We start from the raw sequence: 26,331 nt of genomic DNA, 5'->3' as shown, positions 1-26,331 counted from the left end.
TTTTTTTTAAAAAAAGAAAGGAATCGGTTAGGAAAATTACTATGTTTATGTTATGGATAAATGGTGCAGTAGCTTACCCTAACGAGTGCACACTTGGTCTGATACACAACTTTTAGGACTTCACTGACAGGTTTCGGTACAGTAACAGGAGGTCCGTGTGATGATGAGCTCTGCGAAGGAGCTGTTGTTGTTACATCTTGAGTTGATGGTGACCGAGGAGAGACTGGCGAGTGAACTTCAGCGTCTAAAATACTTAGGGCAGCATTCCCTGTAAAAATCAAAATATCACACTGAGAACAGAGTCAAACAGCTATCATTTAGCTATGTGAGTGTTAAATTTTAAATGTTGTTTCTACTGGTTTTACAGCTCAGTTAGTAAAGTGCTTGTTCCGGCATTGCAAGTGCAGTAGCTTCGAATCTCATAAAGGCTTTTTTCTGTTCTTTAAATTCAATTACCTTTACTTGTCCTTCCCGATAAACTCTAAAATTTTGGACACAACATGTCGAGGCAAACCTACAATAGTTTACACAATTTGTACGCACAACGCCTAAAATACATGTACATGTACATGTAGCCTGACTCCCTAATTCAACAGTAAGGCCCAAAATATAGCAGTGTTCACATTGGGATAAAAATCACACTGATTAGAGGGTAAGAAGAGGGAAAATCACAAAACAAATGTGACGCAGAAATTAGCGCTAATTATAGCAATGTCTGAACGCTATCATCCAAATGTGTACATGCCATTTACATTGTTCATACAAGAAAGCCTGTTACATTCTAGGTACATTGCATCTTTGTAAAAGAAAGAAAACATTCAAACAAATAAAAAACAAACAAATAAACAATAAACGCACCAAGCTCTTGATGTTTTAAGAGGCAAGCCATGAGCATTCTTCCCACTTTCTCTACCGGATGATCAGCAGGGAATTCTATCGGTAAAACAAAGCGTTTTTGTTTGCAGAACCGTTCAACGGCAGAAAGAAACTTCAAAGCTGTCTCATCCTCCAGCTTGCTCTCAGTAAGGGATTGTAAGAATGGTTTTGCCGGATCACCGTGGGAGATCTGACGTGTAAAGAGCTCGCTCTTGTCTTCGGAAGACTCCTTCTCCTTTCTGAAAGAACAATGGAAACAAAAAATAGCAGAACACTCTCAATATCTACATGTATTAACGGGGCAGTACAGAGCGGGGGAATGGAACTTCACGTCGTGCAGCTTGGATTAATAGAGAAGTCTAACTTGAAAAATCTAGTTCAAGGGACCTTAAAATACTGAATAGATATTACCAATCCTCACAGGACTAAAGGAAGAAAAATTTAGAACAGCTCTTACGAACAATAAGCAAATAATTTGGGAAAAAAGAAACGAGAAAATTACAAGGAACGTTTTGACAACCATCATTGTAACTTCAATACACACACAAGCTACTTAGCAACAGACTAGTCTCTGATGGGGTAAATATATACTATTTCATGTACAAATGAAATGTACTGAACAGACATAAACAACACGGATGCGATTGCTTGCTTTACCAGTTTTTTTTTTTTTTTTTTTTTGCTTTTATATAATTACCAGTTTAAAACGTCTTTTATTTGTTTTGCCGCAATTGAATTTCACTGAATTTGTGAATTGTAAGTATTTTCTATCCTACCAAATCCTTGCTACAGGCCCCTAACATTCGTCGAGGAAATAGGAAGAAACACTGTAATTATTTCACAACTTACCTTCCAACATTGCCACCTACTGGTGCAAGGGAGGTTTCCATTCCACCTGAGAAGAAATCACAGGCTAACCATCTCTCGTTCTCTTCTTCTTCAATAGTAACAGGTGTACTGTGTGCCAAGTGACAGGCATACAGTCCAAGCAACAGACCAAGGGTACGCTCGCAGTCGATTAGCGGAGATGATACTGACAGAGCACTGTCCAGAGCAAGCTCTTGATCAGGCTGCAACAGAGAAAATACTGTACGTTTATATGACCTTGATAATAGAGAGATTAAGCATGACGTTATACGGCAAACGGCTAATGCGAGCTTGCCTTTTACTTTGTTACTTTTTTATCGAATTCTATTAAAATTAATCCCGCATAAAAAAAAACAGGGAAAAAATCCCACATTCACGACAAACACAAAACTATTCATTTCCGCATATGAACGCCAAACAGTAGACGGCAGAAGTTGATTTTTTGCCGTTCGCAGTTAAAATAAACATCATGCTTAACCTCTCTAATGAAACAAACGGTAACATGAAGGCTTAAAGATTGGGAAGACGGGCAGATTCTAAATGAAGAAGATAAGAATAGGATATCTTGTGGTGACTTACAGCTGTACATGAGGTCAAAGAACACATGGACTGTTTCAATAGTTTTACATAACCAATTTGACAAGTGTATAGGATATAGGATATCTCGTGGTGACTTGCACAAGCTCTAAGAACACATTGGCGGTTTCAATGGTGCTCACATGAACAATTTGGCATTTTTATTCTGCGGATGACTGAAGAAGCTCGAAGAGCGAAACATAAAAAAGATGTGATGTCTTATTTTTCTGGAAGTTAAGAAAGAACCTTGATTTCTTGATGTGATACATTCAAACTATTTTTTACTCACCTCCACAAATATACCAACAAAGAATGCTTGCATCATTTCCCTTGCCTCAACTGAATGTTTGGTTTCCTCAAAAATTTGAGTTGCATCAGAAGCTGGTTAAAAAAAAAAGACAACAAAACCTTTAAGCACCTCAGACAGACCATTACTGAGTCAACCCAACACTAAACTTCCCTTCTGTTGTGATTGCTAAATTTGTACATGTGTTGTAAAAAAAAAAAAGTACAGCCATTACGGACACAGATACGGCTTTGCGCAAGCTATTGCCTAGCCTGAATTTCAGACGTCTTCCCTTGGTCGCTTACTCTCGAGAGTAAGCGACCAGGAAAAGATGTCAAAATTTTAAATAACCATTTTACAACAAGTAATTATTTATAATAATTCCATTTCGCATCCTCTGTAACACTTGTACTGAAGAAGGAAGAAGTTTCTGCCGAAAATATGTTTATAACCCTTAAAGATGTGCTGTACACCGTGTCTAAATGGCAGATACTCTCGTTGCAATGATAGTTCACCTGCATATGACTGCAGCAATTCCTTTCCACAAGGAGCCTGCAAATAGAGAACATGAATTCTTAAGTTAATAATTTTGGCACAGCAGAAAAGGTTCTAGTTATTGTCAGTAATAACGCACATGGAATGTAGCAGCTGTAGCATGTACACAGAGAGCCATGTCTTAACAAGATTTCGAAGTGTTGCATGAAAATTATGGCAAACACAGCAAAAGATATTAGGGTCCTGTTATTTGTTCAAAATTTCGTCACTTTAGGAAATCTTCTAAATGCGTGGACATTTTAAAAATCAGCTGACAGTTCTCTACTGATTGACAATACTTGTAAGTACTGTTTCCTCTGTAACAACTAGTTACCGATTCTATTGTCTGATTGCAGTACAAAATGGAGTATAGTGGTACATACTTGATCCTTGAAATCCTGTAGATCATAAACTTTTCCATGAATGACAACCCACAGTCCGCCATCCTTGTTATGATTTTCCAGATCTTCAGGTCTTATGAATGTAATATCCCCATCAGCTCTGCGCCGAGCTGGAGTTGGACTGCCTATTCCACCAGGCCAGGCCAGGTCCTCCTCATCTTCCTTCTGCACCCCAGGAGCAAGCCTGTTAAACTTGTCTAACAGGTCAAGCAGGCCACTGATGAGAGGAACTGTCCTAGACGAGTCCATAACACTGGGCATACAGGTCTGTAGCAGAACCATGGCAGTCAGGAATTCAGGCAGTAAGACGCCTGTTAGCTCTCGCTGGATTATTTGGGAAGAGACTACAAAGTGACGAGGACCATTGGATGCCAGTGATGAGGCTACAGGAAGGATCTCACCAGCATGGGTACAGAGTAAAGTGGCATACTTGTGCAGAAGCAATGCAGCACCTTGTTGCTTGGTACTCAGGGCTCTTTCCTCACCTTGGAAAGCAAAAATTAAAAGTCATTAGCATTAAAGTTAAAACAAATGTGATAATAGAAGTACCATTATAGTGAAAAAAGATTCCCATCTACAATGTACCAGTACAGTGCACATCTACCTATTTTTGTCAACATGGAAAGACCACATAAACAGTTCAGAGTGTATAAAGGACAATTGCATGTAGAACTACACAACAAGTCCTACTACATGTACATGAATTTGCTGAACTGTACTGAATCAATGTACAATGTATGGTTCAAAACTTTGCTCTCAATTCAATCCCCACAGAGGAATCCATACTGATGAAATAACTACAGTATACAGAGAACTGCATGTGTTTCACTAATAATAAATAATAATAATTATTAGGCGATGATCAGTTACATATATTCCAATGTCCCATGTACTGAACTTCTGCAGTCGTGCAAGGCAGACCTGAGTGGCAAAAGATACATCCAGCCTTGCACATGAGTATCCTAGTTAGGGCGAAGATTACTTGTACATGTAAGTTTGTTTTTAAACTCTATTGATTTGCATACTATCCCGCAACCAACCTTTAATTAAATACCAGGGTCTATCATCTTCATGATGCAGGAAAAAGCTCCCAATTAGAAGCCTCTGTAACTTCAGAAGTAACTCCACTGTCATTGGGCGTGGTAGAGGGGTGTAAGGCCATTGTAATGTCGGCGGCTTGAGAAATAACTGCTGGAATTCACTTAACACGTGCGCAGACGACGTCTTCAGCAGCTGCTGGGTTAGATGAAGTAAAGGCACATCAGCAATGATGTCCTTGCTTTCGGTTGTCTTTTCTTTGTCGTTTTCTCCAGCACCTTCCTTTATTTCGTTGTCAATAGCTGTCTCTAGGGCTGACTCCAGACTCCCCTCTGCCATCAAGCTGTTGATGAGGAGGTCTGACATGAACTTCTTGCCAGCTGGTGAAGATGTTGGCTTGTCACAAGCTGTTGATAATAATTTTATTTAGTGAAAGTGAAACAACAGTTAGTTGTAGCAAAAGCTGTTTGCTAATTAAAAGTACACACTTGTGATGCTGTTTCTTCTGAAGATTTATTTACATACATGTGCAATCTTGATAATACATGTATGTTCCAAGCCCGGGGGGGGCACTCCCATACATGAGCTATATAGGTATGTGCCGCTGTGAAGGGTATGGTTTTCAAGCAGTTTAGTCTGGGATAGGGTATAGAAATCAGAGAGTTTTGGTCTAGAAAAGGGTAGCATTTGCCGGGAAACCGATCGACGGTATGACGAATATAGTCCAGAAACTCGAAAGAGAAAGAGGCTTTCCTAAACGTAAATAAAATCATCGCGGCATCGTTGTGCACAGATGGTTTGCCATTAAAACACTGGTAATGATACAGTTCTAACAAAATGCAAGTCTGGGATAGGGTAGGGATTTTCAGTGTCTAGTCTAGTATAGGGTTGCAAAAATCAGCTGAACATGGTCTGGTATAGGGTAAGGGCTTCAAATTCCCAGCGGCACACCCCCACCCAAAAATATACCGGGTGCCCCCCCCCCCCCCCCCCGGGGTTCCAAGGTTCTTTTGATTTGGTTTTTGCTTTGTTTTGTTTCTTGTTTGTTTGTTTTTACTTCCAGTCAGTCCACTGTGTTATGAGAACACTACTGACTTTGGTAAGAGCGGCTTTCAATAAAGTGACTTAAAACGAAAACTAAAGTAATTTCTTTGGCCAATTGTACAATTAAACAGTCGATTGAACCAGTCAAGTCTTGAGGCAAAAACATGTAGCCAGTGCAACGAGTGGGAAGTGTGTGCAAGTGAGTCGCGATTGGCTTTGGTTTTACTTCTGACTGGATAAGAAAGTGGCAGGAAAACTGGAAATTAAAGCAATTCAAATGCAAACTAATTTTAACACTAAAGTGAAAACTACATGTACTCTTACTACGACTACATCATACTATCAAAGGCGTGGACATTAAATTCAAATCACTCACTTTCAATCAGCAGCTCTGTTAAAGCCCTGGCTCTTTCCTCTGGTGTTGGCAGTAGCAAGACCCAGCCATTCCTCAGGGCTCCTTGAGCTGCAGACTGCACAGTCTTCAGAACTCCTTTGTTACTGGCTAGTGTGACCACCTGTTGTTTGAGTGACTGAAGAAGCTTACTTCCTACTCCAAGACCTAAATCATCGGCATCCACATTCCCAGTGATGGCAGCATGGAGCTGTCAATGATAAGGCGCAAAAATATGTTTACACATTATTAATAGACTAGTCAATCAAACTGCATCTATATTTAACAAATTTGTATTTGTACTCTTCATTCTTGTGAAATCCAGGAAAACAGCTACAGAATGTTCTACTTTGTTGAAGGTTTGTCGCTGACTGTGTTTTGATGTTATTTTTTCAAGACGTTTCGGCTATTGCTTAAGCCTTCATCAGTTAAAAAATCAAAGCTTTCACACGCGATTTAAAAATAGCAGCACGTTAGCGCGTGCTTTAAAAAAACGTGTAAAAGTTTGAAACAAAAGAAAACGTGGCGCGAAACTCATGCGCGTGACAAGGACTTGTAAACCTCTGGGATGACAGCATGGTCGTTCCCAGAGTGCGTATCCTTTATGGACAACCAGGCTTCCAAAAAGAGTCGCTTGTGGTAATTTCGCTCATGTCCAACTACATTGACGGCATTGAAATCCATGTGGTGATTATTTTCATGTACATGACAGGAGATCTTTTGAGTCATGGTCGAACATGGCCACTGCTCGTTTGTGTTCCGCAATCCGGGTCTTTAATGGTCGCTCCGTTTGACCGTAGTATACAAAGTTACAGTTGGTGCAATTGATTTTGTAAACTACGCCAGATCTTGGGCGGTCAACATCATTTTGAGCCTTTGGGCGCGGAAACAAACTGTTTACAGTTTTTAGCGGTTTGTAGGCGACTTTGATCTCTTGTTTTCTCAAAACGCGGCCAATCTTTTCGTAAATGCCTTGAACATAGGGGAGTACCACAAAGCCATTAGTTGGTAAATCTGCTGGTGGTTTTGACAGTGATCTCTCACACTTGTTAATAAAAGATGGTGGATAGTTGTTCTCGCGCAACACCGACTTCACTCGTTTTGTTTCTTTTCGTTTCCCTTCTTGTTTTGTTTCTTTTCGTTGCCCTTCGTAGCAGTGTGCAAACTACAGATCTCTTATGACACACAGGGTGATGAGAATTGAAGTCAAGGTATCGGTCTGTATGTGTTGACTTCCTGTAGACATTCACCTCAATTCGTGTGCCACTCCTTGTTGTGATAGTATCCAAAAAGGGTAGTCCCTGCTCCGTGGTGTCCTCAAGTTCAACAGTGAATTGTATACTGGGATTTATGGAGTTCAGATGTTGATGAAACTCGTTTACGTGTTCCTTTTTGAGGCATGCGTGGCAGATCACACAAATATGTCCATCAGCAACATCATGAAACTATTAGAATTTGTTCTTAAGCAAAACTATTTCAAACACGATAACATCTACTACAAACAAATCTTTGGATGTGCGATGGGCTCCCCGATCAGCCCTGTTATAGCTGACCTTGTAATGGAAGAGATTGAAGAAATTGCGATCACCACAGCTCATCACCCTCCTAAGTGGTGGTTCCGCTACGTGGATGACAGCCACGCATGCCTCAAAAAGGAACACGTAAACAAGTTTCATCAACATCTGAACTCCATAAATCCCAGTATACAATTCACTGTTGAACTTGAGGACACCACGGAGCAGGGACTACCCTTTTTGGATACTATCACAACAAGGAGTGGCACACGAATTGAGGTGAATGTCTACAGGAAGTCAACACATACAGACCGATACCTTGACTTCAATTCTCATCACCCTGTGTGTCATAAGAGATCTGTAGTTTGCACACTGCTACGAAGGGCAACGAAAAGAAACAAAACAAGAAGGGAAACGAAAAGAAACAAAACGAGTGAAGTCGGTGTTGCGCGAGAACAACTATCCACCATCTTTTATTAACAAGTGTGAGAGATCACTGTCAAAACCACCAGCAGATTTACCAACTAATGGCTTTGTGGTACTCCCCTATGTTCAAGGCATTTACGAAAAGATTGGCCGCGTTTTGAGAAAACAAGAGATCAAAGTCGCCTACAAACCGCTAAAAACTGTAAACAGTTTGTTTCCGCGCCCAAAGGCTCAAAATGATGTTGACCGCCCAAGATCTGGCGTAGTTTACAAAATCAATTGCACCAACTGTAACTTTGTATACTACGGTCAAACGGAGCGACCATTAAAGACCCGGATTGCGGAACACAAACGAGCAGTGGCCATGTTCGACCATGACTCAAAGATCTCCTGTCATGTACATGAAAATAATCACCACATGGATTTCAATGCCGTCAATGTAGTTGGACATGAGCGAAATTACCACAAGCGACTCTTTTTGGAAGCCTGGTTGTCCATAAAGGATACGCACTCTGGGAACGACCATGCTGTCATCCCAGAGGTTTACAAGTCCTTGTCACGCGCATGAGTTTCGCGCCACGTTTTCTTTTGTTTCAAACTTTTACACGTTTTTTTAAAGCGCGCGCTAACGTGCTGCTATTTTTAAATCGCGTGTGAAAGCTTTGATTTTTTAACTGATGAAGGCTTAAGCAATAGCCGAAACGTCTTGAAAAAATAACATCAAAACACAGTCAGCGACAAACCTTCAACAAACTATGTCTTCCCCTGACTACAATTACACTATTTTCAAAAGAATGTTCTACTCTTTCATTAGACTATTAACTATAAAGACTGGTTTTCATTTGTTGGGAAAGTCCTAGAGGATCAGGGATTTCAATGTTTCCCAACTGTCCCAGATTTTGCTGATAACAATTGTTTCGGAAAATCGCCAGTCATCAGTTGCAGATTCCATTTTTATTTGTGAGAGAAGAGGGGGGGGGGGGGGGAGTTGGAGTCAAGCAGAAGGATAGGTTACAAGCTAAAACCATCACCAACATCCCCAACAGTGGAGATTTGAGCTTTCATATGTCGGGAATGATCACCAATCAACTCAGAAATCTGGGACACATGGAGAAAAGATAAACACTCCCAATTTTCCCAACTTGTCGCCAACCATCCCAGATAGTGTCTACGATTTTGCGTTTTTATTAGTCAACAAAATCTGGGACTGTCAGGAAACTGGAAAATACCTGATCGTCTGGGATTTTCCTTACATATGAAAACCAGGCTTAAAGTTACCTGAAGTCTCAAGAGATTCAATGTTGCCACAGCAATACATTCCTTCTCCTGTGGGGGAGGTGGCCAGTCCAAGGCTCCTGTCAGGTCTTCACTCACTCGACGCAGCAGTGCATCCAGATGCTCAAACGTCTTCTTACACACATCCAGACAGAAAGGAAGCCGCAGCCCAACATTCCAGTGACCAGCTGATGACCAGGCAAAACTCTGGAAAATTTAGAAGTGATTAATTCAGAGGGGCATCATAAAATAAAATATAAATTATATAATTATTATAATATGTGTTAATGCCTATCCGTCTGCCTTTCTGGTTCAAATGTGCATGTCTGTCTTTCCATCCATTCAACTGTCTGTCTGTCTGTCTGTCTGTCCAACAATACATTGTGCATCCATACATGTACTTCTGTCTGCCCAATCACCCACCCATCAATGACACAGAAATTAAAACCACACGAATCACCCTTTTGTGAGATGCCATTCTTATCTTGCAAAATGAGATTCGCGTATGGAGAGGTGAGACACTCATCTCTCAAGTGGCTTTAAAAACTGTTTTTCATACACGTGTGAAATGACCCCATACTAGTAGATTAACATCACCTACCTGTGCAGGTCCACAGGCAACCCCAGAGACTTCTTTGCCAGCGATTGTAGAAATAAGAGTAGGCTCTGCCCTCGCAATGCAAGAGGTGTCGCCAAGCTGTCCCTGTTCATTTTTGCCCCAGCTGTAAACCTCACCATCCTCTGTTACTGCCAAACAGTGGACTGAGCCAACAGCAAAGTCAATTATCTTCTTACCACAAAATGATTCAATCATTTTGGGAAATCGCACATGTTCCTCAGTGGCATGGCCAAGACGACTGCCATCTCCTTTACCCCTGGAAGAAACAATTTTTCAAGTTTATTAATTAGCAATACTCTTACATGTAGTTGCCTAATGCTACAGAAACCAGGCTAAGCACCGGCTGTATAGGTCACTGTTGGAGCATGTGATAAGCATCACATATCAGCACTGACACACACAGGTAAAATATGGAACCCCACCTTAATAACAGCTTTCCCATTAATCAGGGTTCGTACCTTTTTTCACAAACAGGATTTTTCCAGGACTTAAATTGATTTTTCCAGGACTCCAAAGTTCACACTAACCCTTTACACTTCCAAGATCTCAATATTATTTCTCCTTACTGTCTGCCATACATTTCTTATAATGTTAGTTCTGAGAATTCTGGTGTTACTTGATATTAACAGATTTCCAGAACTTTCCAGGACCAGTAGTCTTTTTCCAGGACTTTCCAGTCCTGGAGAGTGCCACAATGAAATTCCAGGACTTTCCAGGTTTTCCTGGACCCATACAAACCCTGATTAATATAACCACCACCCAGTTAGCACAGCCATTCAATTTTGACCAAACAAAAGCTCAGTCAGGACAGATGGACCATTGGTGGCCAGCTTACAGTAGCAGGGTTCTGTACTGTACATCAAGGACAGAAAAACTGCCACTTTAAATTACCAAGCAAACAGCTGCCTATCTCTTGTCAGTGCCACAGAAAATTGTGATCCACAGAAGACACGTACAACACCAAGGCTCTGTAATTTGTCAATAACCTTGGGAGCTTTACAGCCATCGCTTCCACCATGGCCAAGCTTGCCATAATCCCCATCACCCCATGACCAGACTGTGCCTGAAAACACACAACAACAACAAATACTGAAATGAAATGAAACTCTCCACCATGGAACACTGGAGGGGGGATGCTGGGTTCATGAAAGGGTTAGGATTGCAAATGTTAAGCTTGGCTGTACAACTGTTTGTGCAAGCTTACACACAGCTACCTGTGTGTAGCTATCCAAGATCCTATTTTATAATAATAATAATAATAATGATGATGATGATGATGATGATTTAATATTATTATCAATATAAGTGGACTTCTAGACACTTGAGTTGTCCAATGGCAGTAAAAACTACCAGACGCAATTCAGAAAAGCACATCCCAGCTCTGCGATGCAAACGTGTACACTAAGTGCACCTACCATCGTCAGCTACAGCTAAGCTGTGAGCATCTCCACTGCCGCAGGCAACATCAATAACATGGTACCCACGTAAGCCATTCACCAACATGGGAACAAGGTGATCTTCACTACTTCCTAAAAAAGACAGATCAAATAATACTTGTAAATTTCAAGTTCATCATTGTTTACCTTCATTAAGTACATTGTGTATGTATACAGCACCTTAAATTCTTACTAAACTCAACTCCCTACCACCGTATCAAGTTTGTTTACACATACAGCTGTACATAAATGCAGACAAATTTACTAACAATTGAAAGTACATTTTGTAGTTCAAATCAATTATTTTTACCATGTCCTAGTCTGCCATAGTTGCCTCTGCCCCAAGTGTAAAGTTCTCCTTCAGATGTTACAGCAGCGCTGTGTGTGCTTCCACAAGCAATTTGAACAACTTGCTTGCCAGCAAGGCCAGTGATCAGGGTTGGTTCATCGCAGAAACTACATGCAAATAAAACCAAACACTGTTATAATTTATTAATAATTAATTTCAACTAGGCACATGTTTTGAACAGCATGTTGTACTAATTATACCCGCTTTCAGTGTTATGTGCATAGTGGCTATCTTTCAAAATCCATCTAAAAGTTCCACATTGTCTTTTTACATGTCGTTTGAAATGAGCCAATCACAATTGATGGATACTAGTGTTTGTTTCAGGCAAATGAACCCCAAGTTAAGAAGGTCTGTGATTGGTGGATTTCCATCCGTCTTGTTTGTTTTGCATTTAGAAAGATGGATGTCAAAAGATAGCTGCTATGCACATAACAATAAAAGCGGGTGTAATCATCCACAGTTGAACACAGCTGGCAAACTCACAATACTGTGACTTATTACAAAGCAATTGAAAGAAGAGTCACTGAGTCAAGTTCAAGTACTTCGCAAGTAAATAAAACTCTCTTAAAAGATTTTTTCACAACTGCACAATCACATGTTATTAAACATGTCTTACTTGTTGTCTCCATGTCCCAGTTTGCCACCATCCCCAGATCCCCAAGAGTAGACCTCACCCTCACGGCTCAGAGCCATGTAGTGTTTGCATTCTGGGTTTGTAGCAATCTTGATTATTTCACACTTTCCAGCCAGCGATTCAATCAACACTGGGCCCTGAAAAATTAATTAATTAGACAAAAATTGATTATTTTTTAAGTTTGAATTAATTATTTTGATTCTGATGGGTTTGAAATGCATCACTTGAAAGCAGTTTGTTGTTGTTGTTGTTGTTGTTTTATTATTTTTTAGCTAATTCTTGTACTCATTACTCTGAAACAGAAGATGATATTGTATAACTGCACAAACAACAGGCATAAAATTATGTATCCACATTGAGAATTAAACAAAAATTGAACAGTAGAAGTACATGACACAGGTGTTCATGTAGACTTTACTACATCATGTATCCATGCCACAATTGTGTCTCTCACCTGTCCCTCTGATGTGTACTGACAAATGTAAACCTTGCCCGTTTTTGTCAGCGCCAGGAAACACTTTTCTGCACAACAGATCTGAGCAATCCCAATTTCCACAAGACTTCCCAACGTTGTGGGCCCTAAAGTATGGCCGGCATTCCCCCATGACAGCCAGCCCCACCCTAACACTTCTTGAACAAGAGCTATGCTTGGAGTCTATGAAAGATAAAATAAATTCATTTCATCAATATACATCACATACATCGTACAGTTGTGTATATGTTTAAGGGCCATAACCCGTAACACCTGTTACAGCTGAGTTTGCTCAATGTTACAGGTGAAGATGTTGATTGGTGTTATGTTACGCCAACATGCAGAGTAAAATGCTACGGGGGATAGATTCAATGTGACTGCTGCTTAACAACTTAATGAAAGCCCTGATCATGGCTTGTATAGATTCAACTGGAAAAAAAGAAGAAATGTAAGCAAATGAAAAATGCTACAAAACTGTGCACTATGTAGTTAAAGGCTAGAAAGCTCAAATCATCAATGGACAATTGATGATTTGTACATTGTAGTGTACATGTATGAAAGTGATAAATTTAATGATCATTGCAGTGAATTTCCAATTTAAGCAATTGGAAATAAAGAAGCCTGAAAAAAAATTCAGGGCTTCAACGGGATTCGAACCCGTGACCTCCGCGATACCGGTGCGATGCTCTACCAACTGAGCTATGTGTGGCTTCAGTTTTCGCCATGGCGTGTTTTAGGACTAGTTTTGATTCAAAAGCTGCTGCTTTCGAGGAAAACGACTTATTCTACGTTCACTGCATTTCAAAGGAGAATTTCAGTGTCACATTGAAGGGATTTACCTGTGTTTCGCTAGTATACAGAGAAATACATGTTAGTGTTATCGAACAATTGGACGAACATCGAAGAGCTCTCGTTCCTGTGACAGTCAAAAATTCAGCTGTAGATGAGTTATTTGTTGCTGGAGTGTTAATAAAGAAGTCCTGTGCTGATCCGAATTGGTTTTCTTACATTTCTTCTTACATCTCTATCGATCTCTAGTCCGTCCGCTTCGCAGCCGGCGGGCTCGTTCGGCATTGTTTACATAATCTGTGAATACATATTTGAGCTTATTATTACGGTTATTTTTCACCAGTTGTAAGCATTTCACTTATTTGAAGAGTACAGACTTTATAAAATTACTTTCAAAATTAGTCATTTTGAATGTAAATATAAATGGTTATGATGACAAAGCGCTCACGAAAGAGCCCAGCGATTGTTGCCTGAAACAGACATCACACATTCGCAGCACGTGGCGCTGGTTTTCGGTCGAAATTTCAGTCATCTTTGATCGCTGAAAAAGTCATTAAGATGCGGGTACTTCTGGGTACTTCTTTGCAAGTACAATAATACGGCCTTCATTATGCTAGCGTGAGACCCATATTTAGTAGAAACCTGCTTATTATCCGAAGAATCGTGAATATTTATGACCTCGTCACGGGTCAGTGAACACTTTGTGAAGGAAAGCTAATCAAAATAAAGGATGTTTTTAACAAACCGCGGTCATAGGACAATTGCAAATCAATGAAAGTATGACAAACAACAAAATAATACAATTTTCTTGCTTTTGACTGGAAAAAAATACGAAATGTGCCATAGAGAAAGCGGCGTTATTTTACGGTGGAATCCGCCATAACTTTGATATTGCGTGAAGTGCGCGGAGAATTGCACCATGGGATACTATTGACACCTCCCTAAGGGCTTACAGTGCTTCTTTTATTATGACCCTTTTGACGGGGTGGGGGGAGAGGGGGGGGGGCAAATAAGGGGTAATGGAGATGGAGAGGTGAGACCTTACCTTTTGATTTGAGGAAACTGGCAGATAAGGAGCGGCAAGTCTGTCCAAGTGTGATACTAAAACAACAGCACAGTGCTGCAGTTCAACAAACTCTGATTCATCTTCTGGGAGAGCCAGGTAACGCAAGAAAGATTCTGTAGGACTCACTTTTGGCATGCTGGATGACATAGCCTACAAGTTTGAAACACAGTTAACTTTTTGTGAGATACTTGTACATTAACATTATCAAAAAATTTTATGTATTCTACAACATGTACATGTACAGTATAATCAAAAGTGGTCTGTTGCACACATGGGATTTTGGAAGGCAGAGTGGCCTACTGGTTAATATGTCAACTGGGCTCCTGATTGAGCAGTCTGGGTTCAAGCCCTGGCCAGGGCACTGTGTTGTGTTCTTGAGCAAGACACTTAACTCTCATAGTGCCTCTTTCCACCCAGGTGTACAAATTGGTACTGGCAAATTTACTGCCGGGGAAGGGGAGGGGGAGTTACCCTGTGATGGACTAGCATCCCATCCAGTGCGCAGGGAGTAATAGAAATGCTCCTGGCCACTAAATGCTACAGAAATCGGGATAAGCTCTGGTCTGATAGCCTAAGGCCACTTAGCTTAACAATTTACCTCACATTTGACAAGTAACATGTAATTCTGGCAGTTTTTTGTTTATGGGTTTGTTTAACTTCGTTTGTTACAAACACTATCATTTGGCCAAATTAAGCATACATTATTTTACCCACTAAAGTAATAAACTCATCAACAATAGACATACATGTAGTTGCCAAGCACAGTCCAAATGGCAAAAGCGCATGTGAAAATGAGTTGAACTCAACAGCCATGCTGTATTTAAAACCATGCGACCCCGTGCAGACCCCCAACCACTACTGACAATAGAAGCTATGCACTGCATGCAGGTGATAAACAGTGCAGTGGTTTTGTTCTTTGTCAGAAGTGACAAATTATTATAAATTGCCATTGCTAACAAAAAGCAAAAGTGTGCACCAGGCACAAGGAGAAATTGACTGATCATGAACATTGGTGAATTTACCTCCTCAGCCAACTTATTTGGTTCCAGAGCCTTATGCGATGCACCAGTTATTTCCTCAAACCGCCTTAGCAAGTGAATAAGTGGAGCAGAAGTGAAACATGAATCGGTATCATTATCCTGTCCACTGTCCCACAGCTCAAGCAATAGCAGGATGACTTCCAGCATGTGCTGAAGGGTGCCACGCTGCACACCAAGCTCAAGTAAGATCCCCAATGCCACATGTTGGTCAGAAACTGGAACAGAGTCAAGTGGCTTGCAGTACACTCTGTCTTCATTTCCTTTTCTAATAGGACAAGATATTAGAATAATTATTAATAATATTTAATAAAAACCATTACAGCACAGTAGTGGCATTGTGATTGCAACTGACTAATGATTGTGTATACAAGTCAAACACAGGGTTTTCCCTTTCTGCAGATAACAGGCAATTTTTGCACTACTCTTGCTCTTTTGGTTTTAGACTTGGTTCTAGACTTGTTATACAGAGTAGCTTCTCCAATTCTTCGGTAACCATAATCCTTAAACAAAGAGAAAAATTAAAATACCTGTAGTTAGAATTATCATTTTCACCTGAAATTCTTACAACATACAGAGACTGCCACTCCAGAGTGGGACTCTTTAGCCACTCGACACGATACTCCGCATCGATCGGATTCCATTATGCAAAGTCAACTTACCCTGCCACCACTGATCGTAGAAACTTTGTCGCACGTTCAACCACCTCTAGCCAAACAGGTGACACAGCTGCCTCATCAAACAAGGTCGCTTCTGGAAGATACTGCAAAGCTTCTAATGCTTCATCAAGAAGTTCACGACACAAGTCAGCATCTTCTCCTGATCGCCAGGCTCGGCGCAAAAAAGCAAATGCAAATGACAGTGCTGCCCTGGCACCTATTCTAGCTAGCCCCAGTGAAGCTTGTTCTGTGTCAGCACGTTTTTTCCTCTTTTTAATAACGCCCTGTTTCTCCTTCTTGGTACCCTTTACACTGACGCTTTTAATTTTATAAGCTTCTCGTTCCCTGGAGAGAGCAATGAAATACCGTCCCAATACAGCTAAACGCTGCTGGAGTCTCATAGCAGACAGTGTTGTGCCTGCCGCTTGGCTTGCAAGCTCTCTTTGCTCAAAAATAAGACCCTGCAGTACTTCTCTCAACTGTTCAGTGTTGGGCTGGTCACCCCACGTCCAAGAGTCCATCAGGGGACCTGCTGCAGGAGGGGCTCTCTCATCTTCCTCTTTTTGTTCCCTGTCTTCTTGGTCCAATTTCTGGCACGGGTCACAGTTACACCCATTGTTAGGTCCACAATGGCCGTCACAGCAGGTACATTTAAGAATGCGGCGACCACAATAAAATTTGCCAGTTTCTCCTTTTTGAGCAGGAATGCCATCGCAGTTGATCTTGACATCAGACGGCTTGGTAGGAATTTCTCCATCTTTAACAAGTTCATTCCATAGTCTTTTTAGACCATCTGGTAAAAATGCAGTCTGGTAGAAAGAAAGTAATATTTCAATAATGCGCAGTTCCAGAAAATATCCATACCAACCCCATGGAAGGTCAGTGGAAATTCTGAGGGGGTGGGGGGCTAAAGCCAAAATTTTTAAATGATGTATGGGGCTTAAAGGGACAGTGTCACCATGATTTAATGCTACTTGAAAATGCCATGACGGTGAACATTGGTACTAATAAGAAGCCAGTAATAATAGCCTGGCATTGCTAAAATGTACTGTATTAATCATGGAAATTGTTTAAGGATGGTAACTGGTTTGGCTACGGACGAATATATATAGCAGTAATGGTCTAAAACTTTGAAAACGTCTGGCAGACATTTTCAAATTTGACAGTGCTTACTTGAAAAAAAAAATCGCTTATACCGGTAAACCATTTGTTCCACTTGTTTACATCTTTTTTTAATGAATTATGCCTTCCTTTGTTGTTTAAAGGCTTTTTTGTTGATCACTGAGTGTACCCTCATAATTCTGTCATAGTTAACTGGAACTTTCAGGGGGGTGTGGGGATTCAAACGAAAATAAACCTTCCGTGGGATACGTATGAATATTTTCTGGCACAACACAAAGTACATCAACTGTTGTGGTGCAAAATATTGTATAGAGGCCTTGAAACAGACCTCAACACTGTCAACACCTTTTACATTGATGTCACTTTACTTACAATATTTTTCCACTAACATATAGTGGAAGAATAATTAATTGATTTAGCAAGATTACAAGATGTCATACACAGTTTACACATATTTGTATACAAAAACCTCAAATATTTCCGTTTAATACAACTTAAACGATAAGTGAAATAAGTAAATTGATAACTTAACACCTGTGTGTAAAATGGTGACATGATGTTTACAGCAAACTTTAAATTTCATCAACAAAGACAATAAATGAGTTAAATGCATGTGAACGGTGGGACAAGCTACATGGGAAGACTTTAGGCAAGACTTAAACTTAAATCTCACTTAAATTTCCTCATTTAACTAACAATAGTGAAACAGACGCCCTGATGTAAGCTTACAGATTAATTTCAGACGGGCATTGCGACTAAAATATTTTCAACCACCGAGAGACAACATGCAAATTTTTTTATTGAAAGTTGTTGCAAAAATTATTACATTGACAAGCTGCCAGGCTGGATGAGAGAGACGCCACGTTCGCCTGGCGTTGTCCTGTCTTAATTTAAATATATTCCCGCGTTTGATTGAATCGTACGTACCTGTATATCGGTCTTCAACCATTTTGTATCAAGCCTGGGTTGAGGTCTCAGCGAAGAGACCGGGTTTGTCAAATTCGGCATCGCTCCGCGTGTGAAATCTCGCGTATTTCACTATCAGCAACAAAGATATCGGAACAAAGTATTCGGCATTTCTTGGCTGATTGTATAGTTCTTTGCAATTAAAGACATCGATAGCGAGAAACAAGCATTCGCCGACAAATTTCAGTTGATTTGGCACGCAAAGTAAGCGTGTGTTGTCAGACTGTGTGCCCTAAAAATATACAGTGACATGTGAAATATGGTAATGACCGCTGGACGAATCTTGTTCCCGAGCCCACGTTTCCCGTCTCGCGCTGAGACGGGAGGTAAGCATGGCGTTCTACGCCAAACGGCAAACACGAGCTTGCCGTTCATTTTGTTACCTTTTTATCGAAGTCTGAAATTAATCCCTCAAAAATGGGGAAAAATCACACATTCACGAAAAACAGTCACAGAACAATTCATTTCCGCGTACGAAGTACGAACGCCAAACGGCAGACGGCAGAAGTTGAATTTTTGCCGTTCGCGGGAAAAATAAACGTCATGCTCAGTATGAACGAAGTACATACAGGTTTACGCAAGTCGTTCATTCATTGTCTCTAAATTTTTTCACGCACGTAAAGAAATACGCGTCAGTGGAAATCCAGCATAAGAGGTACAGGAAGTGGGCCGGGTGGATTTCACTCCCTACCCCCCCCCCCCCCCAGTCTCGTGATGCCGAGGGAAAACCTCAAAACCTCAAGCCGAAAGCGTAGGTTCTTTAGTTATTCGGGGAAGCAAAATACGTTCAATGATCTGACGATCTTCATCAATTTATAATTACATTTTTTTTTAATGAGAACGATACCCGCGAGCATATCAGTTATTTAACTTTTGAACAGTCTGTGAGTATTCCAAATTGAGTTTTTGTTAAAATATCAGCTCTTATTTTTTTCCCACTAGTTTATACAGTCAAAAAACTGTGAAGCTAGAAAAATAGTTTCACTTATGCATTTACCGTAAAATTCATTTACCTATCAGATGCGTCTGCATTTCTATTGCAAAAAAGATGAAAATGCATACCAGTATACAAAGAAAACAGCGCCTGGGGAATAAAAATTCGTCCCGTGTTACCGCTCGTGAAAACACTACCTGTTATGTAAATAAGTAGTATGGAATCATACGCCAATGTGGGAATTTTGCAATTTAACGTATTATTAAATAAATGCTTTGCTGCACGTGAGAAATTTGCACGTTTTTTTTATAATTCACAATTTATATATAGTTAGGCCATTCTAATTATTTATGCGCACCTCAGCCCACTTGCGATTTTAAATTTCGCAACCGTCTTTCAGTTTGCTTCAGCTAAAACCGTTGGACAAAGTTAGATCTACTTCGCGTTACGTTTACCGATGTTCCGCCAGCTTCAAGTTAACGAGTCCGCTTTTAAAGGATACAGCGAGTTTTGCTGACTTTGAACAAAAACTCCGCTTTCAGGAACAAGCTTCTTAAAAGTTGTTCACTACCATGAAACCAAAACTTTGCTTGGCAGGTAAGCGAACGTTCCTTTGACGGCGTAATTTGCACATGTGGCTCTAAGAATCGCCAGCATTTCAGCTTCTGAACTGAATAATTCCTAAGTGTTAGCCGTTAGCCGACAAACTTTCGTGGACAAAACACATTTTTTTTTCAGAAGATCTTTGGAGACTCTTTGGGTACAGCAGTTCAAGTATGTGGCCACAGACATGATAGGAAAGGCAATGAAACACTGAATGCCCGCCTTTTAGAGGTAACTTAAGAGCTGAATTTAGAACTCTTGAAGTTTTATTTGAGACTTAAAAACAAGACTATTTCTGAACATTTTTACTGACACTTTAAAAGCTAATGACCGCGCGAAACACTCTATTAATATTCTTAACATACTCTATCACTTTTCTTTGCATTTCAGTAGAAACTGAAACCGTTGTCTTTCACTTCAATTCAGTAATTAATGGAGTCAAGATAACTTTGAAACGCCGTATAGTTTACGCTTATTCTCTACTTAGAATTTAACACAATCTCAGAATTTTAATAATTAAGGGCTAGATAGTACCCTCTAGGGCGTCATTTACTCGTGTGATTCTCAAAATCTTCAGCTTTTCGGCTACTGAACTTCACCATTCCTAAAAAGTATTCAACAATTTTAATGGACAATATATATTCCTCTTGTTTTTTTCAGAAGATGTTTGCCTACAGTCACCAAGTTCAAGTACATGTGGCCACAGACAAGACAGGAAAGGCAATGAAATGCTGAATGCCCGCCTTATAGAGGTAATTTAGGAGCAAGACTATTTCTGAACATTTTTACTATCACTTAAAAAGCTAATGACTGCGAAACACTTATCATTTTAATATACTCTTTCTCTCTGTTCTTTGTATTTAAACTGCAACCGTACATGTATGTGTTGTCTTTCTACTTGATAATAGCCTGTAAACAGGAGTCAAGATAATTCCAAAATGTCGTAGTGTTATTTCGCTTTTTTCTACATAGTCAATTGTATTTTGAATTGTTCTCATATTAGAATTCAACACAATAATTCGGTAAAGCTAATCTCAGAATTGTAGTTAGGTCTATACAGTAAATTAAAGCCCCCACGAAATTGAAAACCCATTCTTTCTACCCTCTAGGGCGTCACTTACTCGTACGGTTCTCAGAGTCGTCAGCATTTCAGTTAGTGAACTGAAATGCGAAGTGGTAGCCGTCAAACTTTGATAGATAATGTACATTTCATTTTTTTATTATTTTTAGAAGAGCTTTTGAAGACTCTTTGGATACAGCCACCGAGTTCAAGTATGTGGCTACAGACAAGACAAGCAAGGCAATGAAAAACTGAAAGCCGGATTAAAGAGGTAACTTAAACCTTATTTGAAGCCATAGAACAAGACTACTTCTGAAAATTTTGACGTGTCTAAACAAAAATTCTGTAAAAACTAATTTAAAAATAGTAACTACAGGGCTCTACAAGTAATTGAAAGCGCCGGTAAAGACCCGGCGCTCTTTCTATTCTTTTAGGCCAGAGCGTTATCTACTCGTGTAGTTTTCACAATCGTCAGCATTTCATCTAGTCGGAACTTCTCTATTTGTGGTAGCTGAACTTCAAAGGACAACAAACATTTCTTTTTTTCTGAAGATCTTTTGAAACAGTCACCAAGTTCAAGTATGTGGCCACAGATTAGACAGGAAAGGCAATGAAAAACTGAATGCCCGCATTATGTACATTATAAAGGTAACTTAAGGTCGCGGGGGACACCTTAGGCTCATCATTATGCATTTATTTAAAGCGTATGCACGAAGTACAACGACTGACATCGACAACTTTACGAGATATTTATGACTGGACAAAAATATGGGCGCGTGCGCGTGATTTGTAAAAAATCCCTGTTTCTTTGATATTTTAACCAATTTAAAACAACACTTAGCGATATACGTTCATATAGTTTGTAGGAAGTCTTTGAGCTTATTTTCATCTAAATTTGAATATTTCTGCAACTCAGAGTAATCACAAAAATATTCGGCATAAACAATCGTGTCCTGTTTAAAAACGCATTGTTCTTACCATAAAAGCGTGGAATATAATTAGCATAATTACATCTCTCCTTGGCAAAATGATCGTATTTAGGTCGGGACACCTTCGGAAATCTCAAAGTTTGGACTTTTCCGACAATTTTGTGGCAGAGAATACAGCACGGATACAGAACTCCATGACTTGCCACTTCAGATAGGTAAACTATGAATACTGAAGTGTGTCATAACAGAAGCGGAATTTTAAAAGAGCGCTTTTAGAAAGAGGTAGAAGACATTAAATTCAAATTTGCGCACTAAAACCGCCGTAACTTGCTGGCAAACTTTAAATTAAAAAATCCGCATCTGTTATGACACTCTAGAGGTATTGACTGATTAGTTTTTGACAAGATCACAGTGTGCTGTCTCCTACTCGTTCCGCAAACTCTGCCACAAAATCATGTTTTTCCCAATTTGGCACTCACGAGGCTATAACATCGCCGTTAAATGCAATCCACCAAATAAAAGACGACATTCACAATCTGTCATCATTTCTTTGTGTCTCTGTAAAATTTGAGCATAATCGCACCCATAACAGCTGAGAAGTAAGCGTTTTAAAAGATGCAGGTCAAGCAAAATGTCCCTTCATGAATTTATTCATGCTGTAGGTATCCCCCGCGACCTTAAGAGTTGAATTAAAAACTCTTGTCTTATATTATCACCAGATAGATTATATTTTATAGGACTTTTACTGGCACTTTGAACGCAAATGACCGCAAATTACTCTGTCACCTTCGTTTGTATTTTTACTTGAAACTGCAACCGTTATCTTTCTAGTATTTCGCTCATTTTTATAGTCAATTGTATTTCAAAATGTTCACTTATTAGAATTTTAAGCGTAAGCAAAAACGTTTAGGGTGTCATTTACTCGTGTGGTTCTCAGAATCGTCAGCATTTCAGCTACTGTACTCAGTGCACCATTATTTGAAGACGGTAATTTTTGGTGGACAATTGACATTTTTCTTATTTTTCAGAAGGTTTTTGGACACCGACACAAAGCCGCACAAGCGTGCATGGTCACAGCCAATGATAAGACAGGGTCTGTGGAAAATGCCCGCCTTATAGAGGTAAATTGATGGTTTAAAACTCTTCTCTCATATAATTACCAAATAGCTTGGGATTTGCTTTCAGTAAAAGTTGCAAATTGACGATATTCCGTGTCGCTTGTCTTAATTTAAAAATAAAAAAAGTAGTTGAATTGAAGGAAAATTGTTTGTCCTTGTCGGAATTTAAGTTTTTTCAAAAGGGTTGTCGTTTGTCGCGTTTTTATTTTATTTGCTGTCGCTCCTTTTTTGGCCGTGTCGCTCGTCGGAATTTACCCTAGCAGGGCCTAAGAATTTGTTATTACAGCAAAACAACTAAACAGTCAATCCTCATGGTGTTTAATTTTCTTTGATCTTCCAGGTTGGGATACTGGTTGTTGACTGCGTGGATAATTTCTGCTACTCAGGTAACAACTCGTTTTTCGTAAAACTCCTAGATCATTCCAAAACTTTATATATCCCAAGCTGGGTGGAAGGTTTCGCGCGTTCCACTTGGTGCTTGTCTACTTGCATCGCTCCCGAGGAACGGCACAGTCGGCACGGACTCGGTACTATGTACTTGTCTGGTACCACTCCCTATTTTTCATATATTGCACGTAGGTATCATGAGTACCATACGAGTCAAATCAGGACTGATCATGAGACCCTCATGAGTTCTGAATGTTGAGTAGGGTGGGTCTCCTTCCAGCAGGTAGTACTTACCGCAGAATCGACCGGCTCTAGCCCCCAGAGGACTGCCTGTATGCAAGCGGGGATTGCATTACATCTTCTACGACCAATTTTTTTTTTTTTTTTTTTTGAAAAAAAAAAAAAAAAAAATGATCTAGGGTTTACGAGAGCGTGTTGTACTTCTTAGTGTTAAGGAACGTGTGGGATTCAAACCCACAACCTTCGGGTTACAGGTTCACTGCCCTACCATCTGAGCTACAGAGCCATGATGGGAACAGCGCATGAGTGAATCCCAGTTGAGTCACTCATTTATGTGCCTGAGGACTGTTCTATGCTACGATACATTTTTTTTACAAATAAAACAAAACAGGGGCTTCGGTTGGACTTTAAACCCACAATATTATACAGGTCCACTGCTCTACCATCTGAGCTACAGAGCCATGATGGGAACAGCGCATGAGTGGATCCCAGTGACTCACTCATTTATGTGCCTGAGGATTTTTCTAAACTAAAATAAACTGTATATCCTAAAAACTATAACAGAATAGGGGCTTATGTGGGATTCAAACCCACAACCTTCTGGTTACAGGTCCACTGCTTTACCATCTGAGCTACAGTGCCATGATGGGAACAGCGCATGAGTTAATCCCTTTTGATTCACTCATTTATTTGCCTGAGGATTATTCTAAACTAAGGAAAACTGTAAATCATAACCACTAAAACAAAACAGAGCCTTAGGTGGGCTTCAAACCCACAACCTCGGGTAACAGGTATACTGCTCTACCATCTGAGCTTCAGAGCCATGATGGGAACAGCGCGTGAGTGAATCCCAGTTGATTTACTCATTAATAGGCCAGTGGATGATTCTAAACTGAACAATACAACACAAACAATATAAATAACTATGAAATGATTGTTTATAATAAGTACAGCAATTATTCCACTTACGCTTGTTGTTGGCTATGAAACGACCATAGCCCGGTCATCTCATATTCAAAAATTTGCGCGTTTGTGGAATAATTGTTAAGTGTACTAACTTGTTAGCTATAAATCACATTAGACAGGAAGAAGACTGTTGCTGCCCGCTGGCCAGACTGTTATGTAGGGTAAAGTATATGAATATATTGGTTCGATTCTGAGGGAAAAAAAACATCATTCTCAAATTCCAATTCGATCTGGATAGAGGACCCTCATGAAAACCAGTTACGGCTGATGTGGCTTCCTGTCTAAATATTGCGGCCTTTGTTTCTTCCGTCTGACCTCATGGTACAGAGCCAGTGCCAGTGTGACTGCCATGCGAGTGCTTGTGAAGACATGAACCCCTGCCAGTGCTAACGCACGAACCTGAGCGTGTGCCTGTGTCCATTTGGTCAGAGAACGAACTGGCTTTATGTCAGTTGGACTGAAATATCAAATTCAAAGTACAAAATACTAGATATGGCTAAATAACTATGTAGAGGATATCTGATCGATTTGCACAGGTTGGACTTTCTAGCGTAAAAGAAAGGTTGGGATTCGAACCCACAACCAGTTTCTAAACTAAAATACTCTGTACTGACCACTGAAAGAAAATTCAGTGGCTAAGGTGGGATTCAAACTCACAAGCTTCAAGTTACAGGTCCACTGCTCTACCATTTAAGCTAAGAGCCACGATGGGAACAGCGCATGAGTGATTCCCAGTTGATTCACTCATTTAAATGCCTGAGGATGATTCTAAACTGAGATACACTGTAAATCCTGACCACTGAAAAGATAGGATAGGATTAGGTAGGATTCGAAGCGTTTGATCGCTTCAGTAAAACAATTATTCCACTCGTTCTTGTTGGATATGAGATGATTATAGCCGGCCATCTCATATCCAACGCCCACTTTTGTGGAATAATTGTTATGTATACTAACTTGTTAGTTTTGATTTATTACATCAGACAGGAAGAAGACCGTGGCTGCCCGCCAGACCGTTATGAGATTAAAGTATGCTATGAATGGCTGCGTAGGGTTGTGTAGACTGACCGACTGACAAAGTATGGCCATTTAGGCGAGGGGGGGGGGGGGGGATATAGGGTAAAATAAACATCTAGAACTGAAACTTAATATTAAATGGTCATTGTTCACTCTGTAAGGTTATGTAGATTCATGTATGGCTATGCAAGACCACATAGGGCGGAAATAGGGTAAAATAAAAATCTAGAACTGTATCTAAATAATGGTCATGTATCATTCTGTAAGATTATGTAGGCCCATGTATAACAATGAACGGCTTTGTAAGAACATGTTGGGATATATAGTGCTTAATATGTATTGCCGTATGTATGGTCATGTATCACTATGTAAGGTTATGTAAGGCTATTTATGACAATGTATGGCTATGTAACTAGTGTATAAATAATGTTCATGTAAAACTCTGTAAGGTCATGTATCACTATGTTTGGTTATGTAGGCCTTTTTATGGTATATGGTGGTTATGATTGTCGCCTTCCATATCAGTGTCAATTCGGGATCAAAACCGCGGTCTGTGTGCATGCTTTTGTTTTCTTCTTTGTTTCTTTCTTTTTCTTTCTTTGAGTTTTTTTCAGATCTCACAGGTTCAGGAAACTGGTATCCTTTATTTTATTAAAAAAATTTGTTTTTCACTTTTATTGTTGTATTTTTATTCATTTATATC

The 26,331-nt window shown here is 39.9% G+C and overlaps 1 protein-coding gene and 1 long non-coding RNA gene across 2 annotated transcripts in view; one reads left to right on the top strand and one right to left on the bottom strand.

The window, feature by feature from the left end:
* LOC144654267 (E3 ubiquitin-protein ligase HERC2-like) overlaps positions 1-18,595 on the bottom strand; it is a 62,541-nt gene extending 43,946 nt beyond the window's left edge. Inside the window, exons 1-19 of the mRNA XM_078514349.1 lie at positions 18,339-18,595; positions 16,293-17,098; positions 15,616-15,898; positions 14,573-14,743; positions 12,721-12,921; positions 12,249-12,403; positions 11,594-11,739; positions 11,263-11,376; positions 10,739-10,910; positions 9,830-10,103; positions 9,232-9,435; positions 5,999-6,224; positions 4,581-4,985; positions 3,523-4,025; positions 3,121-3,157; positions 2,609-2,700; positions 1,726-1,946; positions 859-1,115; positions 78-268 (exon numbers count right to left, since the gene is read on the bottom strand). Coding sequence (XP_078370475.1) covers positions 78-268; positions 859-1,115; positions 1,726-1,946; positions 2,609-2,700; positions 3,121-3,157; positions 3,523-4,025; positions 4,581-4,985; positions 5,999-6,224; positions 9,232-9,435; positions 9,830-10,103; positions 10,739-10,910; positions 11,263-11,376; positions 11,594-11,739; positions 12,249-12,403; positions 12,721-12,921; positions 14,573-14,743; positions 15,616-15,898; positions 16,293-17,098; positions 18,339-18,419 — 4,539 coding nt within the window. The 5' untranslated portion in view covers positions 18,420-18,595. The remainder of the gene's footprint in view (positions 1-77; positions 269-858; positions 1,116-1,725; positions 1,947-2,608; positions 2,701-3,120; positions 3,158-3,522; positions 4,026-4,580; positions 4,986-5,998; positions 6,225-9,231; positions 9,436-9,829; positions 10,104-10,738; positions 10,911-11,262; positions 11,377-11,593; positions 11,740-12,248; positions 12,404-12,720; positions 12,922-14,572; positions 14,744-15,615; positions 15,899-16,292; positions 17,099-18,338) is intronic.
* Positions 18,596-20,575: 1,980 nt separating this feature from the next.
* On the top strand, positions 20,576-21,603 carry LOC144655188 (uncharacterized). Its single transcript, XR_013571042.1, has 3 exons — positions 20,576-20,666; positions 21,145-21,245; positions 21,527-21,603. It is a non-coding gene; the product is annotated as an uncharacterized LOC144655188 (long non-coding RNA).
* Positions 21,604-26,331: the final 4,728 nt, after the last annotated feature.

Source organism: Oculina patagonica, chromosome 5 (assembly GCF_052425735.1).
Source record: "Oculina patagonica isolate OP01 chromosome 5, crgOcupat, whole genome shotgun sequence".
Lineage (NCBI taxonomy): Eukaryota > Metazoa > Cnidaria > Anthozoa > Scleractinia > Oculinidae > Oculina > Oculina patagonica.
This window is presented reverse-complemented; position numbering and strand designations above follow the sequence as displayed.